This window comes from Herpailurus yagouaroundi, unplaced genomic scaffold (genome assembly GCF_014898765.1).
Source record: "Herpailurus yagouaroundi ecotype Mexico unplaced genomic scaffold, PumYag 100, whole genome shotgun sequence".
Taxonomy (NCBI): domain Eukaryota; kingdom Metazoa; phylum Chordata; class Mammalia; order Carnivora; family Felidae; genus Herpailurus; species Herpailurus yagouaroundi.
The window spans coordinates 16,911,000-16,928,725 of NW_024412391.1; the positions used below are offsets into that span (position 1 = coordinate 16,911,000).

The following is a 17,726-nucleotide window of genomic DNA, read 5'->3' on the forward strand; positions in this document are numbered from 1 at the left end:
CTGCGGAAAATAATGGGATTTTATTTGGTTTTATTTTTGAATACATAAAACATGTAAATGATTGCAAAGCTGAAAATATAGAACAAAATATATTCAGTCTTATTTGCAGCCTAGTGCCTTTCTCTCATCCTGGCCTGGATAATCATTTTATTAGTTTTTATTTCTCCTTCTGATAGTTCTTCTTGCAAAATAAGCACATATAAACATACACACAAGCCTTTGTTTCAATACACATTTACATTTCTTGAACAGAGTGTAACATTTTAGAGTTAATGTTTAAGTAGTATATCATTTTTTATTCTTTTACTTTCAACCTGTCTCTTTATATTTAAAGTGTATTTCTTGTAGACAGCAAATACTTGGAATTTGCTTTTTGGTCCAGTCTGATGATCTCTGCCTTTTAATTGAGGTATTTACACCATTTCCATTTAATGTAATTACCAATATGGTTGTTTTAAAATTTATCATCTTGTAAACTGTATATTATTTATTCCATCTGTTTCCTGCTCCATTTTGTTGTTTTTGTTGTTTTATTTTAGAGAGAGAGAGAGAGAGAGAGAGTGCAAGCAGGGGAGAGGGGCAGAGGGAGAGCAAGTGAGAGAGAGAGGGGGAGAGAGAGAGAGAAAGAGAATCCTAAGCAGGCACCACGCTCAGCCAAGCCTGACTCAATGCTCAATCTCACAATCCTGAGATCATGACCTGAGCTGAAGTCAAGAGTGGGATGCTTAACAAACTGAGCCACTCAGCCACCCCTTTCCTACTCTATTTTTGTATTTGTCCATCTTCTTTTGGATTGAGGATTTATTTTTCTTTTATGAGTCTACTTTAGCTGCACTATGCACTTATTAGTTTGACCCCTTTATTTATTTTATTGTTCTAGATTTTACAAATATGCACCTTTAATTTAACACAGTCTACCTTTATTTGATGTTATATCACTTCATGTTTAATATAAGGACTCAACTACAATAAAAACCCATTTCTGGCTGCCTGTCCTTTCTGCCATTTTTGTCATAGGTTTCTCATCTATATATGTTATAAACATCACAGTAAATTATCCTATTTTCTTTAACAATGAACTATATTCATAATGAATTTTAAAATGAGAGGGAAACATATGAAAAGATGCTCAAAATCATTTGTTATTAGGGAAATGCAAATTAAAACAGTAATGAAATACCACTAGATACCTATTAGAATAGCTAAAATCCAAAAAAAAAAAAAAATGAACAATACCAGTTGCTGGTGAAGCTGTGGTAGGAAAACCTAAACTGTGGTTGACAAAGTGCTGGAAGCTAAGTGTGGACAAATTTGGGAGTAAAACTCTAGGGGACCCAGTATTAAGGGACTCCCATATTTTTGTGCATTTTACTTCTGCCAGGTTCCCAAATAAGGAGGGGGCACCTGGGTGGCACTTGATTAAGCATCCAACTTTGGCTTAGGTCATGATCTCACAATTTGTGAGTTCGAGCCCCACATTGGGCTCTGTGCTGATAGCTCAGAACCTGGAGTCTACTTTGGATTCTGTGTTTCCCTCTCTCCCTGATCCTCGCCCACTCATTCTCTCTCTCTCTCTCTCTCTCTCTCTCTCTCTCTCTCTCAAATAAACATTAAAAAAGAGAGAAAGAAAATAAGGAGAAAAATACCCTCATGTTTGGGGGGGGGGGGTTGTTGGGAGGTGGAGTGCCATTTTGAAATATGCCCAGAATATTCTCTTCTCCTCAAGAAAAATTATTTCACCAGAGCCTAACTGACCCAGGGGAAGGGAAATACCAAACTCTAGCCCCCTTCTAGCCTTTCTGTCTCCCCTAAAAGGAGGCTGAAGAGATTGAGTAGCACGTGTAAAGGTCAGAGCCCAGGAGTGCAGGCTCACTAAAAGACCAAGATCTAGTCATAGGACTTTCTGATGTTCCCCTCCTCACAACAACCCAAGCATCAGAACCGGACCCAGATCTGACAGGGATACTAGAATTATCAGACTGGAATTTAAAATAACTATGATTAATCTGCTAAGGACTCTCATGGAAAAAGTAGACAACATGTAAAAACAAGTAGTGTAAGCAGAGAGATGGAAATTGTAAGAAACAACCAAAAAGAAATGCTAGAAATCAAAAACACTGTAACAAAAATGAATGGCTTTGATAGCGTGGTAGATAGTAGACTGGACACAGCTGTGGAAGGAATCAATGAGCTTGAAGATAAGTCAATAGAAATGTTCAAAACTTAAATGCAAAGGGAAAAAATACTGGGGGGGGAAAAACAAGAACAGAATATCCAAGAACTGTTGGGACCATTCCAAAGAGTGTAATGTACACATAAATGAAATACCAGAAGAAGGAGGAGAGAAAGAAGAGAAGAAATAGCCGAAGCAACAGTGGCTGAGAAGTCCTCAACATTAATAACAATGTATCCATCTTGGCTCTTTTGGCCCTGTTCCAATTAAGGACAGGCCAGAAATCCTAGGGAGTTAGCTCCCCAAGAAAAGCCCTCCATCAACGACTGGGTGGGAGCTGGAAGATAATTACCCCAACTTCCTCGCTCCATGGTTGGGACCATGTGAGGCATATTCTACACTGTTTCCCAGAGTTCTCCAGTGGGGTCCAGCCTCCATGCCCACAACAGGACCCTGCTCTATCATATACCTTCTGTTGCCTTCCTTCCCTTCCTTGTCTCACTTGCCCATTTCCAGCAGGGCTTCTTGGGATCACTTGCCAGACGGAAGGCTTGCACTCAAATCCTTGGCCACAAGATTGCTTTCAGGGGTAGAACCTAGTACATATAGGTATGTTCGTTATGATGTATTACTTCTATAATAGAGGAAGATTTGAAAAAAGAATCACCCCATCTATAAAGTGTTTTCAAGCATGAACCTAAAGACAACATTTTGCCAGTGTATTATCTAAATAGCCAGTCATTTGATGTATTTGGAGGGCAGGGAACGGAGGAGTTACATGAGGGAGAGTTCTTTAAGTTGGATATTTGATATTATGGTGACCAGGCCGACTGTAATGCAGAAACAGGATAGGAAAACTTGTAATCAGTTGTGGCCCCATTATCCATTGACCATGTGCTATGTTTTTTTGTTTTTTGTGTTTTTATGTGCCATGTTTTTTGGACCTAAAGAACAGAGAAAACAAAACATTGTCCCTTTATGCAAATAGATCAAGAGTATAAACTGCTTTTGAGGTCTCTGGAATTCAAGATATATTGTTATGCTATTGTTTGAACAGCTAGGTGAAGTTTACTTTGTATTTTTACTTGACATATATTCACATTGCTAAGTATTTTAAAGATGACCTTAAATACTGGGTAAATACTAGATTTTAATATATTTTTAAATTATAGAGAAAGTGACTAAAACTCGGAATGGGAAAAAATTATCTCACTAAATTTAAGGCCATCTAAATGTTTGTGAAGGAAAATAGAAGAACACGTATTAAAATTATAAACTAATTTGTATTTAAATTGATAAGATAGGCTAGGGGTTTTGTTTGTTTCTGTTTTTCAAAATTTTGTTTGTATGATTACATTATTTTCATAACGAATACAATATTTGAGAAGAAAGTTTGCTTCTGCAAACAATACAAGATTTAATTAAAGAAGAGTTACTTTAATATTCATCTGTCTGCTTATTTAATTTGAAATTTCCACAATAGGAACAGAAGACTCAGGAAACACTTTGCAAAATGTTGTCAGCCACTGGGTTATTAAGCAGGATCTCCTCATAGATTTTTTTAAAGTCTATTTAGAGACAGAGAGAGAATGGGTGAGGGGTAGAAGAAGAGGAAGAAAGAATCCCACTGAGTGCAGAGCCCAACACAGGGCTTGAACCCATGAACTGTGAGATCATGACCTAAGTCAAAAACAAGAGTCAGATGCTTAACCAACTGAGCTATCAGGTGTCCCTCCTCATAGATTTTTTTAAATATTTAATTCTCTTGAAGTTTATATATTTAATTTGAGAGAGAGACAGAGACAACATGAGCAGGGGAGGGGCAAAGAGAGAGAGAGAGAGAGAGAGAGAGAGAGAGAGAATCCCAAGCAGGCTCCACACCACCAGCGAGGGGCCTAATGTGGGTCTCAAACCCACAAAACTGTGAGGTCATGACCTGAGCCAAAACTAAGAGTCGTACGCTTAGCTGACTGAGCCACCCAGGTGCCCCACATAGATTTTTTTTTAAGTATATTTTTAATAAACTTTTATTTTATTTTTAAAAATTTTTATTTAGAGAGAGAGAGACAGAGTGCAAGCAGGGGAGGGGCAGAGAGAGAGGGAGACATAGAATCCGAAGCAGGCTCCAGGCTCTGAGCTGTCAGCACAGAGCCCAATGAGGGGCTCAAACTCATGAACCACAAGATCATGACCGGAGATAAAGTTGGATGCTTAACCAACTAAGCCACCCAGGCGCCCCTTAATAAACTTCTAAATGATGTATAATATAAAAGGACAAAAGCTAGACATGCGGAGGTCAGTGAAATTTCAGTCAACTCACCTGTGTGACAGCCATCCTGTTGGAGAACTAGAACATCCCCAGCACCCCAGAATCCCCCATCGTGCCCCCTCCCAGTCATTACTACTCAGTCATCAGCCTGAGTGGGTGGCAACCATCAGCCTGACTTCTAACATCGTAGATTAGTTGGCTGTTTTTGAAGTTTATGTAAATGGAATTTACAGTATGAGTTCTTTTCTGTCCTGTTTCTTCAGCATATTTTGTGAGATTACCATGTCCTGTGTATAAGTGTAGCTCCTTCTCACCGTTTATGACTATGCCACAATTTATTTATTGTACTGTTCTGGGTATTTGAGATATTTCTGGTTTGGCATTATTATTAATGTTTGTACATTCTTGTGCACGTCTCTGGATGCACATGTACATAGGCAGTTCTATTAAGGAAATACCCAGGAGTGGAAGTTCTGGATCATTAGGTATGTGTTATGTTCAACGTTAGTAAATATTCTCAGTTTTCTAAGAAGGTTATACCAATTTCCACCCCACCGGCAGTGTGTGAAAGTCGTAGTCAATCCACATTCTTTGTCAGTACTTGGTATTTTCTGATTGTTGTCTTTCTGGTGGGTAGGTGTGGTATCTCGTGGTGATTTCAATTTGCATTTCCTTGTTGACGAAAGAGGTTAAGCACCTTCTTCCATCTTACTGACCATTTGTGTGACTTGCGAAATGTCTGTTGAAGTGTTTTGCTCAGTCTTCTATTGAGCTGTACCTTTTTCTTATTGATTGGTAGGAGTTGTTTATATAACCTGGATGCGAGTCCTGTGTGGGTTATATATCGCACAAAAACCTTCTCTTACTCTGTGATTATCACTTCACTCTCTTTATGGTGAACTTTCATAAACACAATAAATTTTTTTCTTAATGGTTAGTGCTTTGTGTATCCTGTTTAAGAGATCTTTGCCTACCCTAAGATATTGAAGATAGTTTCCTATGTTGTCTTCTTGAAACTGTATTATTTAAATTTTCACATTTAGATCTACTATGTACATGGAATATATGTTTGTATTATGATGTGAAGTAAAGGTCAAGCTGCTTTTTTTTTTTAAACATAAGGATATTCACTGGACTCCATCATTTATTGATGACTGTCCTTTCTGCACCATTCTGCTTTGCCAATACATAAAACAAGCGATTGTATATATGTGAGTCCATTTCTGGATTTGGGCTCTATTCTGTGCCAGTAGACTTCACAGATTTTTTAACTCATGAAAGACTTTCAGAAGGAGAAAGGGAAGGTTTAGGGGCATTTAATTAATATATATTAAATGTATATAAATTGTACAATTTATTACTATCATTTTATTTGTTTTAATTTCAAAGTTATTGGTTTTTCTCTTTAAAAACAAATATTCAAAAGTATCAGCCACTTTTTTTTTTTTTTAGTTATATAGATTATTATAGATAAAGGGATGCTGAGGTCAAATCCAGCAAACTTCAAAATGATTCTTCACGGGGTGCTTTGTGCCAAATGTTTAAGGCACTAAGATTTGCATATAATCTTTTCTTTTCTTTTCTTTTCTTTTCTTTTCTTTTCTTTTCTTTTCCTTTTTGAGAGAGAGCATGAGCAGGAGCAGGGGAGGGGCGGGGCGGGGTGGGGGGCGGGGAGAGAATCCCAAGCAGGGATCCCGCACTGTCAGCGAAAAGCCGGGGGCTGCATCTCACTAACTTCCAAACTGTGAGATCATGACCTGAGCCAAAATCAAGAGTCCGACACTTAACCAGGCACTCCTTGCGTATAATCTTTTAAAATTATTCCAACCAAGGTTAAAAATGTTTTATTAGAAATGTATTTGTCTAGAAAGCATTTTATATACAAATAATTTTTAGATTCCAATAACAATAGCATACATTTCATAGTTTAAGTGTACTGGGATATGAAATGTGGAATTTAACTTTGGTATCTTTGTAGGGAAGTGTCAGCCGCTTTGTTTTGTTCCGTTTTGTTTGTTTCATACTAGTTTATTTAGGGGTTCCATTTTCACTCTTCAATAGATTTTATGTATTTCTCGTATGCTTCTTCACTCATTAATGCATCCAGTTCTGAAGCATTACTGAGTGTTCTCTTGATCAGCCAACCATTTTCATAACAAGATTTGTTGATAAGTCCTGGATTTTCTACAAGAGCTTCATTAATTTCAGTTACTTCTCCTGATAGAGAATAGAATTCACAAGCAGCCTTCACACTTTCCAAAGCACCAAACTCGTCTTGTTTGGTCAATTGTGTCCGAAGTTCAGGCAGACTGCAGTAAACAACATCTCCCAAAGCTTCCTGTGCAAAATTGCTGATTCCCACTGTTCCTATACCATTTTCTCTTGTCACCCGTTCATGTTTGTGAATTTACACACGGACAGCAGAGTGGAGCCCAGCAGAGCGTCCTAGACGGCGCCCTGCTCAGCCTCCGCACCGCTTGTAGCGCCATTGTTATTATTATTTTTAATGTTTATTTATTTTTGAGAGAGAAAGTGCAAGGGGGGAGGGTCAGAGAGAGATGGGGACAAAGCATCCAAAACGGACTCTGTGCTGACAGCAGCAAGCCTGATGCGGGGCTCAAGCTCACAAGCCGCCAGATCATGACCTGAGCCGAAGTCAGAGGCTTAACTGACTGAGCCACCCAGGCGCCCCCAATCTCTTAATTTTAAATTTTTGTTCAAGTTTTTGAGTATATAATACATATTTGTGGCTCAAACATTAAAATGTCTATAAAGTTATACAGAGTAAAGTCTCTTTATATTTCTGTTGGCCCATTTAATTTCCATTTACCCTAAGAAGTAACTACTGCTATTAGTTTCTTACTTTTCTTTCAGATATTTTTAATGCATATATGTTACCAGGAAAATATCTTTCTCACTTTTTTTTGCAATGATAGTATGCTCTATACACTCTTCTGCACCTTGCTTTTTTAGACTTAACAACAGATCTTAAATATTTTCCTATAACAATGTAAAAGAGAGATTCCCCATTCTTCAATATGGCTTCATAGTGTTTTAGTTTATACATATAAAATAGAATATATATACATATATAATATATTTATGTATATGTATATATATTTATGTATATATTATGTAATATAGACATATATACATGTGTAATATATATAATATATAATATAATAAATATATGTATACATGTATATATATATTTATACATATGATCATTTAATTGCCCTGGTGAGGGACATTTTGTTTTTAGTCTTTCGCTATTGTAAATAATATGACAAAAAATAATCTTGTGTGAATGGTATTTGACCTGTGAGGGACTGTAATTGTGCGATAAATTTCCAGAAGTCCAAGTGTGAAGTCAAAGGGTCTCCTTGACCGACACTGACAAATTTCCTTAGAGGCCGAGGCTGTTCTGGTTTACACCCCCCACCACCAACGGACGAAAGTGCCTCTTTCCCAAGAACTTTGCTGGCATTATCATAACCTCGTCATTCCCAGACAGGGCACACAGTCCTCCATCCCAGACCGTGCCGATTAATTCAGAGAAGAGATCACAAGCTGGGTCAAAGGAAAGCATCCGTGGCCTTTTCGCTCAAGATAGCTGAAAGGAAGTCCTCTTTTCTCCGAGATTGTGAGGTGTAAGACTCAAATAAGCCTGGGGCTTCCCGGGGTAGCCTTCTGTGCCACCAAGGGTAGGAGCTGCCTGGGAACCAGCCAATCCAGGGAAAAGCAGAGCCAAGAGAGGGAGAATGATGTGAAGGAGCGCCCGAATCCAGGAGGCTGTGTGTGTCAACAGTAACTTCATCAGGGGCGCCTGGGGGGCTCAGTCGGCTAAGCGTCCGACTTCGACTCAGGTCATGATCTCACGGTTCAGGAGTTCGGCCCCACTTTGGGCTCCTCGCTTACAGTGAGGAGCCTGCTTGGGAGTCTCTCTCTGCCCCTCCCCCACCCACTCCCTCTCTCAAAAGAATAAACAAATAAACTTAAAAAAAAAAAGAACTTCATCGTTTGTTCCTTCTTTTTCTTTTTCTTGTTCCTCCTCCTCTTTTTTCCTCTTCTTCCACTTATTCTAATTTTAGTTTTTTTTCCTACAACTTGCAGTCTAAAGAGACTCAACTAACACAACTCCCCACGTTCAAGTTCTCAAAATAATTTAACATTTTAGTTCACCGAATAAGATGCTCTGTGTTTTACCTTCAACGTCATTCAACTCTCATTCACCTGTGGTTTTCTGTTACATAATTCTCGTTTAATTAACAAGTCGTCCAACATTGAACATCATACCTGCAAGGCCCACTGTAGGGACTGTGGGAGGTACGGTCCCTTTCCTTCAGGTGCTAAAGCCTGGGTGGGAACCCGGCATTCACATTCATCAGGGAAACATGATTGGCACCATGGGGAAGATCACTAAATGCCTAACCTAGCGGACAGGAAGCCAGAGTGGAAAAGCCTCACTCTTCCCTGGGGTAGTTAGGAAAGAACTCATGTAGAAGAGACACGACTTTTGGGTTTTAGGGTTTTATTGTAGTGGATGGTACACTGACATGGTCCCACATTCAGAAGGTACATCATGTAATGTATGCTTGACAGCTTAACAACGCTGAAGTGCCCAGGTCAGTGGCACTGAGTCCATTCACATGTCGTGTTACCGTCACCACCGTCCAGACCCAGAACTCTTTTCATGTCGCGCGACTGAGACCGTCCCCTTTAAACACGGACTTCTCCTCCCCACTGCCCCCAGGCCCTGGCGAGCACCGTTCCACTTTCTTTTTCTATGAATGTGACTGCCCTAAGTACCTCACAGACGTGGAATCACACAGTATTTGTCCTTTTGTGACTGGCTTCTTTTACTAAGCATAACATCCTTAGGTTCGTCTATGTCGTAGCATGTGTCAGAACATTCTCTCTTTTTAGGCTGCACGATGTTCCATTGTGCGCGTATACCACACCTTGTTTATGCGTTCAGGTTTTTCAGAGTTCTTACTCTCCTGATGTCCCACTCCTTCATGATTTGTGCCCCCAAGCACCTTTCTAGAAGGTCAAGGCCTTACATGACTCTTCTTTATTGGGCGGAAGGACCTACTGGCATGACTGTTTTTTCCCAGAGACAAGGAGCTGACCTCCAACACCTCCAGAGGTGAGAGGCCTCGTCTCTTAGCTTGGTTTCTTCAAAGAAACACTTCCTTTCAAAGCCCTTCAGGCTGTCAGTCCTCTCAGCCCAGATGTCGTCTGGGAACTGAGCTCCCAGTGCTGACCCGGAGCCCATTAGCATCCTGCTGAGCGGCTTCTGGCAAAGGCCTCCGAGTGGATTTTCTTCGGAGCCTTGGCAGGGAGCTTCCAGAAGTGCTGCCTGTTGTCACCCTGCCCCACTCATTGGGTGCTGAGGCATGTCGTTCTTTGGGGGGAGAGAGGCCCTCTCAGCTACATCCTTTCAGACGCTTTATCTCTCATTCACCTGGGACCTTTTGTGCCACCTGGGGCCTTTGCTCAGTCTTTCACAGGAAAAGATGGGGGGCCACTCAGTCTCCTTCAGTCTTTTTCCATTGCTTTTTCACCTTCTTAAAAAAACAAACAGGGGCATCTGGGTGGCTCAGTCAGTTAAGAGTGTGACTTCGGCTGAGGTCATGGTCTCACAGTTCGTGAGTTGAGCCCTGCCTCGGGCTCACTGCTGTCAGAGCAGAGCTGGCTTCTGATTCTCTGTCTCTGTCTCTGTCTCTGTCTCTCTCTCTCTCTCTCCCCCCCTCCCCACCGGTTCTCTGTCTCTCAAAATAAATAAACTTAAAAAACAGCGCAAGACAATCGTGCTGTCCGAGAACACCCTTGTTCTTAGGAGATACACTTACGTGGTTCACGTGGCGAGTGCACCGGGACGCCGATGAGCTGCAGACAAGCCCGTTCCTGGATATTTAGGGGTAAAGGAGTGCAGTACCTCCATTTTACAAGTGATTCAGGAAAAAATGCGTCTACACAAACAGGCAAAGGAAAGGGGTGACAGGGGCGCCTAAGTGGCTCAGTCACTTAAGCATCTGACTCTTAATTTCAGCTCAGGTCATGATCTGGTGGTTCGTGAGTTGAAGCTCCACACCACTGTCAGCACACGGCCCTCTTGGGATTCTCTCTCTCCCTCTCTGCCCCTCCCTGGCTCTCGCTTGAAAGAAAGAAAGAAAGAAAGAAAGAAAGAAAGAAAGAAAGAGGATGATAAAACAAATAGGGTAAGATGTAAGAATTGGTGAGTCTGGTGCCGTGGGTTGAACGTTGTGTCCTCCGAAATTCACGGGTTGAAGCCCTAATCGCCAGTGTGATGACAGTTGGAGGCAAGGCCTTTGGCAGGTGATGAGGGCCTCAGAATAACAGTAGGTGGAGCCCTTGTGAATGGGATTAGTGCCTTTAAAAAAGAGACACCAGGGAGCTCCCCCACCCTCCACCATGTGAGCACACGGAGCGAACACAGTCATCTGTGAATGTGGAAGCGGGCTCTTGCCAGGCACGGAATCTGCTGTCACCTTGATCTTCAGGTTTCCCAGCCTCCAGAACTGGAAGAAATAAATTCCTGCTTTTATAAACCACTCGGTCTACGGTATTCTGTTATGGCAGCCCAGACAGACTAGGACAGAGGGGAATTCTCAACACAGCAGATTATCGGATATGTTTATATGAAAAATTGGATTGAAAGGCTGTTGGAGGGTATGTGCCAGAGAAAACAAAGTAAATGAAAAGCCAAGGTAGATATTAACTTGGGAGGTGGGGTGGGGACGAATTGGACAAACAGTGCAATTAAAGCCCAGTAAGTCAATAGGCTCAGCATTCATTCGCTGCAGGTGTTTACTGATAACCTTCTACACGCCAGGCATGTTCTTAAGCCCCCGGGGGACACAGTGGTTAACAAAGTCCCTTCTGTCAATAAATATATAATCAATATTTACATCAATAAGTATATAATGTAATGTCAAAGGGTGTGTGTGTGGGGGGATAAGTCTGTGAAGAAAAGTACAGCTGGGAAAATGGATGAAGAGGGGGAATGATTTCAGATAGGACAGTCTGGAAAGACTTCCCTGATCAGGTGATATTTGAGCAGATCCATGAAGGAAATAAGGAAGGATTTCAGGCAAACATCAGGGAGGAGAGTGTTCTGACAGCGGGAAGAACAGGTGTAAAGGCCCTGAGGTCAGAGTACAGCCTGGTCGCATGTTGGAGGAACCAGGGGAGGCCACTGGAGAGGCACACAGCAGGGGGAAGGGGGAGCCCAGATCTTTAGGGTTTTACAGGACACGGCAAAGACCGGAACGATTCATAATCGTAACGAAGCACACACTGAATGCTGATCTAACTAAAACTTGTGGCAAGAGGATGGAGGCAATGCAAAATGTTAAATCCTCATCTACCATATCAGAAAGTCAATAGGTAACAGTGGTAACAACAAATTTGAGAATAAGCGTATTATTTGGAAATGTGGAGGTAAATACCAGAAGAAACAGCTAAAAGAGTGGACCATGGTTGCCTCTGGAAAGGAACCCGGTTGAATGGCAAGAGCGTGGTGACCGAGGCCACTGTTGATTGTTACGAGCATTTTGGTATAATTTTTCAGGCCGTATGCCATATTGCACAGACAAAACCACAAAAACAGAACAGGAAACAAAACCCACCAGAAAACCAAGGAGTGACCTCCCATGTCCTAGTTTCATAGGCAACGGCAGGGGGCAGGGATGACCTTCCGTTCTGCTGAAGGTCACCGTGATCGCCCCCCGTGGCCTGGTTCGGCTGTTTGGAAAGACCCGGGGAAGGCTGCTCCCGCGTCCCCAGGGCGGCCAGCAGGCGTGTGCGGCAGATGTCTCGGGAAGCGCCCTCTGAGCGCTCCCAGCTGCTTGGACTCTTCCTCACGAGACAAGGCTTGTGCGCAGAACCACCTCCGCTCAGTGATAAGCAGCAGCCACTGCGGCAGGCTGGGGCCTATGATAAGGGATGGACAAGGTTTGAGCTGAAAACCATACCGAACATGGCATTCTTGCTCTACTCCCCAACGCCGTGGGCCACGTTCAGTGGGAGAAGTTACGGGAAAGAACCTCTATTCGCTGAGTGTTCACTGCACTTTAGTTTATGTGCTGAGGCTGTATATATGTGATTTCACCTAATCCTCACAAACAGCCCTGTGTGTTTAATGCCGCAAAGCCACACATTTAAAAATGGTTAAGATTGTAAATGCTATGTTACGTGTATTCTACCATAATTTTTGTCACTTAAAAAATTTTTTTTTAACGTTCACTTATTTTTGAGAAAGAGAGCAAGCACACAAGTGGAGGAGGGACAGGGGGCGGGGGGGAGACACAGAATCTGAAGCAGGTTCCAGGCTCCAAGCTGTCAGCTCAGAAGCCGGCTCTGCACCGACAGCAGTGAGCCCGATGCGGAGCTCGAACCCACGAACTGTGAGATCATGGGCCTGAACCAAAGTCGGATGCTTAACCAACTAAGCCACCCAAGTGCCCCTTTTTAAATTTATTTTTGAGAGCGAGAGAGAGAGAGAGAGCAAGCAGGGGAGGGGACAGAGAGAGAGAGAGAGAGGGAGGATCTGAAGTGGGCTTTGTACTGACGGCAGAGACAGCCCGATGCGATGTGGGGCTTGAACTCACAAACTGTCAGATCATGACCTGAGCGGAAGTCTGACGTTCAACCAACTGAGCCACCCAGGCGCCCTCTACCATAATTTAAAAAGAACAGCAACAACCTTGTGTGGAAGGTATTGTTTTTGTTTTCCAGAAGAAGAAACGGAGGCTCAAGAAATTAAAAAACTTGTCCCGGGGCGCCTGGGTGGTGCAGTCGGTTAAGCGTCCGACTTCAGCCAGGTCACGATCTCGCGGTCCGTGAGTTCGAGCCCCGCGTCAGGCTCTGGGCTGATGACTCAGAGCCTGGAGCCTGTTTCCGATTCTGTGTCTCCCTCTCTCTCTGCCCCTCCCCCATTCATGCTCTGTCTCTCTCTGTCCCAAAAATAAAAAAAATAAACGTTGAAAAAAAAAATTAAAAAAAAAAAAAAACAAAAAACTTGTCCAGCTAGTAGGTGTGTGAGCCGTGTGCATCGGGCTTTGATAGTTTTCTGCCCTGTCGGGAGGGCTCAGTGATAAGGAAGAGACTAAATGAAACGGAAGGAATGGGCTCTAGGGGGGAATCGGAGTCTTCCTTTAGGGCCTCACGGCTGTGCCCGCTACCAGCTTGGTGCCCCTCCCTGGCGCAGGGAGCAAACGCGGGAGTGAGGTGCACTGATGAACATTCCGCAGCTCAGCAGCTCTGGGAGAGGGGCTCCTGCCGGCTGCTCGTCCGTCACCCAGGAAGGCCACGTCGGGGACAGGCTGCGTATGTCTGCAGCAGGTGAACACAGAGCTCTGAGACTTCTTAGATACGCCACGGGAGGTTCCTTTCACTCGATTTCAGGTTCTGAATTAGCTGAATTTTTGGATGATGCAAATCTGATTCTTTCCCTGCAGGAGTCGGAGGAAATGACAAGTGCTTGGCAGAGGGCAAAGAGAGCATCAGCATATCGTTAAGATGCGGTTGGGAGAGCAGGGGTGTGGTGGGGCGAGGGGAGCGAGGCTTAAGAGGGCAGGTGAAGGGATGAAGGATAATTACAATAATAACACCATCCAGCACTTCTGCAAAGCATGCTGTGCGGCAGGCACTGTTCTAAGCACTTTATGTGTATTAATTCATTTAATTCTCAAAACCGTGCTAGGAGCTTAGTATCAGTTATCAGTTAGCTAAAGAGTACACAGTTTATAAAGCACTGAATGATCCTATATGCCAATTTCTACCTAACAAAAGTATTATTTATAAGACACAAAACCTAGAAACTACCTAAATGTTCAACAACAGGGAATATTATAGCCATGGGATTTATGGAGACATAAGGCCATCACATTACCTCCCTTAATCTTTACAACAACCCTATAAGAGAGGTGGGGACCCATTTTACAGGGATGGAGACTGAGGCTCAGAAGCCTAGTAAGGTTAGATTTGAAAGTCGATTTGAAACCCAGCCCCATCTAACTTCAGGACCCAAGCTCTTACCTACCATGTTATCCCGCCTCGAAGACTGGACGATAAAAGGTGCTGCGCAAAACTGCCATTCAGCAGGACGACAGTCACATAAAACCTGAGGCTGTGGGCAAATGCCAGTCATGACTACAGTATCTGAACTGGTTCACTGAACCTGTGAAGTCGTTCTAAGTAAGATCCCCACAGGAAGCCCGGGACAGGGCATCCTTTCCCCCACCTTCACTGGTAACAGCCCCGTTTAGCAGTCACCATGCCCTGTGCCGCTTTGAGCTCCCGGGCCTTTGCGTCCTGGGTTCCAAAGCGAGAGAGGTGGCAGAAAATGGTGCATTTCTTTCTCGGGTTCCCCTGGGACCTGCTGACCCGCCTGGACGAACCGTCCGCTGAAGCCACACCTGCTTGGAGCAGAAGAACCCGGCCGGGGCGTCTCCGAGGCCGGCGTTTCCGCCGCGTCCCACGGCCTCCGGGAGCCGGGACTCCACGCACACGGCCCCCTCTGTGCCGCGGACGCCTGTGTCCTTACGTGCACTGTCAAACGTCCAGGGGTCTCGGGGAAACTCGGCTCCTTCGGCCGCCACGAAGCAGACCACGCCCCCAGAGCTGGTTAGCACTGCTGAGTTTGCAGCCGACCTCAGAGGGGAGGCGAGGAGGCCGCCCAGTGTCGTCACCTGTCGGAAGTCCTTTGCCCTTTCCCACCAGGGCTGGCTTCCTGCCACCGTTCTGGCTCCGCTCCATGTCTTTCGTGGGTCCCCTTGACCCTCCTCTCCTCACTGGTCTCCTGTCTACAGGAGCCAAGGCCGGAATTCCTTCCTCTGCTTCGTGCACAACAGCTCGCCCTCCCCGCCCCTCCCCTCCCTGCCAGTTCCACTCACAGGTCACACCGACCCCGGAGACTCCAAAGGTTTTCTCCTCAAAAGACCCTTCCTTCCTTCCTTCCTTCCTTCCTTCCTTCCTTCCTTCCTCTCTCTTTCCTTTCTTCTTTCTTTCCTGCTTTCTTTCTTCCTTTTTTAATATTCTTATTTATTTACTTGCTTGTTTGTTTGCTCTGAGAGAGAAAGGGCACACATGAGCAGGGGAGGAGCACAGAGAGAGGCAGAGACAATCTTAAGCAAGCTCCACACTCAGCATGGACCTGGTGGGGCTCGATCCCACGGCAGTGAGATCCTGACCTGAACAAAAATCAAGAGTCGGATGCTTAACCAACTGAGCCACCCAGGCGCCCAACACCTCCTTTCTTTTTCTTTCTTTTTCTTTCTTTCTTTCTTTCTTTCTTTCTTTCTTTCTTTCTTTTAAATTTTTTTAAACGTTTATTTATTTTTGAGAGAGAGAGAGAGAGAGAGCATGAGCAGGGGAGGGGCGGAGAGAGACACACACACAGAATCTGAAGCAGGCTTTAGGCTCTGAGCCATCAGCACAGAGCCCAAAGCGGGGCTTGAACCCAGAGACCCCAAGATTATTACCTGAGCCGAAAGGGGACACTCAACCGACTGAGCCACCCAGGAGCCTTCTGACACCTCCTTTCTTTTTTTTTTTTTTTTTTTGAATTTTTTTTCAACGTTTTTATTTATTTTTGGGACAGGGAGAGACAGAGCATGAACGGGGGAGGGGCAGAGAGAGAGGGAGACACAGAATCGGAAACAGGCTCCAGGCTCTGAGCCATCAGCCCAGAGCCTAACGCGGGGCTCGAACTCCCAGACCGCGAGATCGTGACCTGGCTGAAGTCGGACGCTTAACCGACTGCGCCACCCAGGCGCCCCTGACACCTCCTTTCTTAAGAGGAATTCTAGTACCCCCCGCTTGGGGGGCGGGGAAACGTTACTTTAAAAAACTTTTACATTTCCATTCATCCGAGCTTACCCAGAAAACAGAGGTTTAATCGGACATTCTCTTAGAACGATGCCTGTAAAGAAGGAGGGAAGCAGGACTGAATAGAGGGAGATGTTAAGGTTCCGTGCAGTTGCAATGAGTCTTCACCTAATCCCACAGCAAGTTCTGGAGGTGCAACGGCCCTTGGAGTTACGCCATTGAGGCCAAAGGGGCCAGGCCTCTGTCCTCTGCTTTCCACACACACATTGACTGGTCGTGCACTGTATGGGAGACAGCACAGGCTCAGGACCAGTCGAGACAGGGACAGAGCAGGCCAACGCCCAGCGGCTGAGGGTGTGAGTGCCTCCCTCCTCAAGGCGGGACGTGGATGGTGCACCGCAGCAGCCGCTGCAATAATAATAATTTTATAGAAGGGTGAAACAATCTCAGTGCCTATCTATTGGGGATTTGATAAATAAACCGGGGAACATCTACACCAAAGAACACTATATAGTTGTTAAAACTTATTTGTTGGGGCAGCCACGTGGCTCAGTTGGTTGAGCGTCTCACTCCGGCTCCTGTCATGATCTTGCAGTTCACGAGATTGAGCCCTGCATCGGGCTCTGTGCCGAAAGCTCAGAGCCTGGAGCCTGCTTTGGATTCTGTGTCTCCCTCTCTCTGCCCCTCCCCAACTTGCACTCTGTCTCTCTCTCTCAAAAATAAACATTAAGGAAAAATTTTTTAAATAAAAAAACCTTTGTTTACTAACGTAGAGTGATAGGATATATTATTATTATTATTATTGTTATTATTATTATTATTTGGAGAGAAAGAGTGCGAGGGGGGGAGAAGGGCAGAGAGAGAGAGAGAGAGAGAGAGAGAGGGAAAATGAATTTTAAGTAGGCTCATGCTCAATGAGGAGCCCAATTCAGGGCTTGATCTCACGACCCCAGGATCATGACCGGAGCCGAAATCAAGAGTCTGACACTCAACTGACTGAGCTACCCAGACACCTGTCAGGATATATTCTTAAGTGAAAAAAGTGAGTTGCAAAACAGTACTATCTCATGACTCCATTTTTATATTTAATAAATAAATAGTCTAAAAGTATCGAGTCCAAACTTTTAATACTGACTACCTCTGGAGAGGTGATTATACAAAAAAAAAAAAAAAAAAAAAAAAAAAAAATTAACAATAAACATTACTTTCACTACGATAATCTTGAGAGTAAAACGTTTTAGGAAAAGATTTTCTTTTTAAGTCATCTCCACACCCAACGTGGGGCCTGAACTCACAACCGTGAGACCGAGAGTCCCATGCTCCACCCACTGAGCCAGCCGGGCGCCCCAGGGTAATACTTTTCTGGAAAAAAAAAAAAAAAAAGGTCGGAGCCAGTTGAAACCAGGTAGCTGTCGATGAAACGTCAGT

At 43.9% G+C, this 17,726-nt stretch overlaps 1 protein-coding gene across 1 annotated transcript; it reads right to left on the reverse strand.

Annotated features, from left to right (window-relative positions):
* Positions 1-6,489: 6,489 nt before the first annotated feature.
* Positions 6,490-14,619, reverse strand: LOC121028985 (glycine cleavage system H protein, mitochondrial-like). The gene is made up of 4 exons (XM_040473070.1): positions 14,512-14,619; positions 12,185-12,401; positions 10,298-10,417; positions 6,490-6,659 (listed from the first exon to the last, which is right to left on the reverse strand). The coding sequence occupies exons 1-4, from the start codon at positions 14,617-14,619 to the stop codon at positions 6,490-6,492; spliced, it is 615 nt and encodes a 204-aa protein (XP_040329004.1).
* Between the last annotated feature and the right edge of the window lie 3,107 nt (positions 14,620-17,726).

What these genes read in the sequence shown, in the direction of transcription:
- LOC121028985 (XM_040473070.1), bottom strand. Translation starts at nt 14,619, where the DNA reads ATGACTGGCATTTGCCCACAGCCTCAGGTTTTATGTGACTGTCGTCCT. An exon ending in CTTCGAGGCGGGATAACATG is followed by an intron (nt 12,402 to 14,511) that starts GTAGGTAAGAGC and finishes CCCTTATCATAG; the next exon opens with GCCCCAGCCTGCCGCAGTGG. An exon ending in GCACTCGCCACGTGAACCAC is followed by an intron (nt 6,660 to 10,297) that starts GTAAGTGTATCT and finishes ATTCTCTATCAG; the next exon opens with GAGAAGTAACTGAAATTAAT.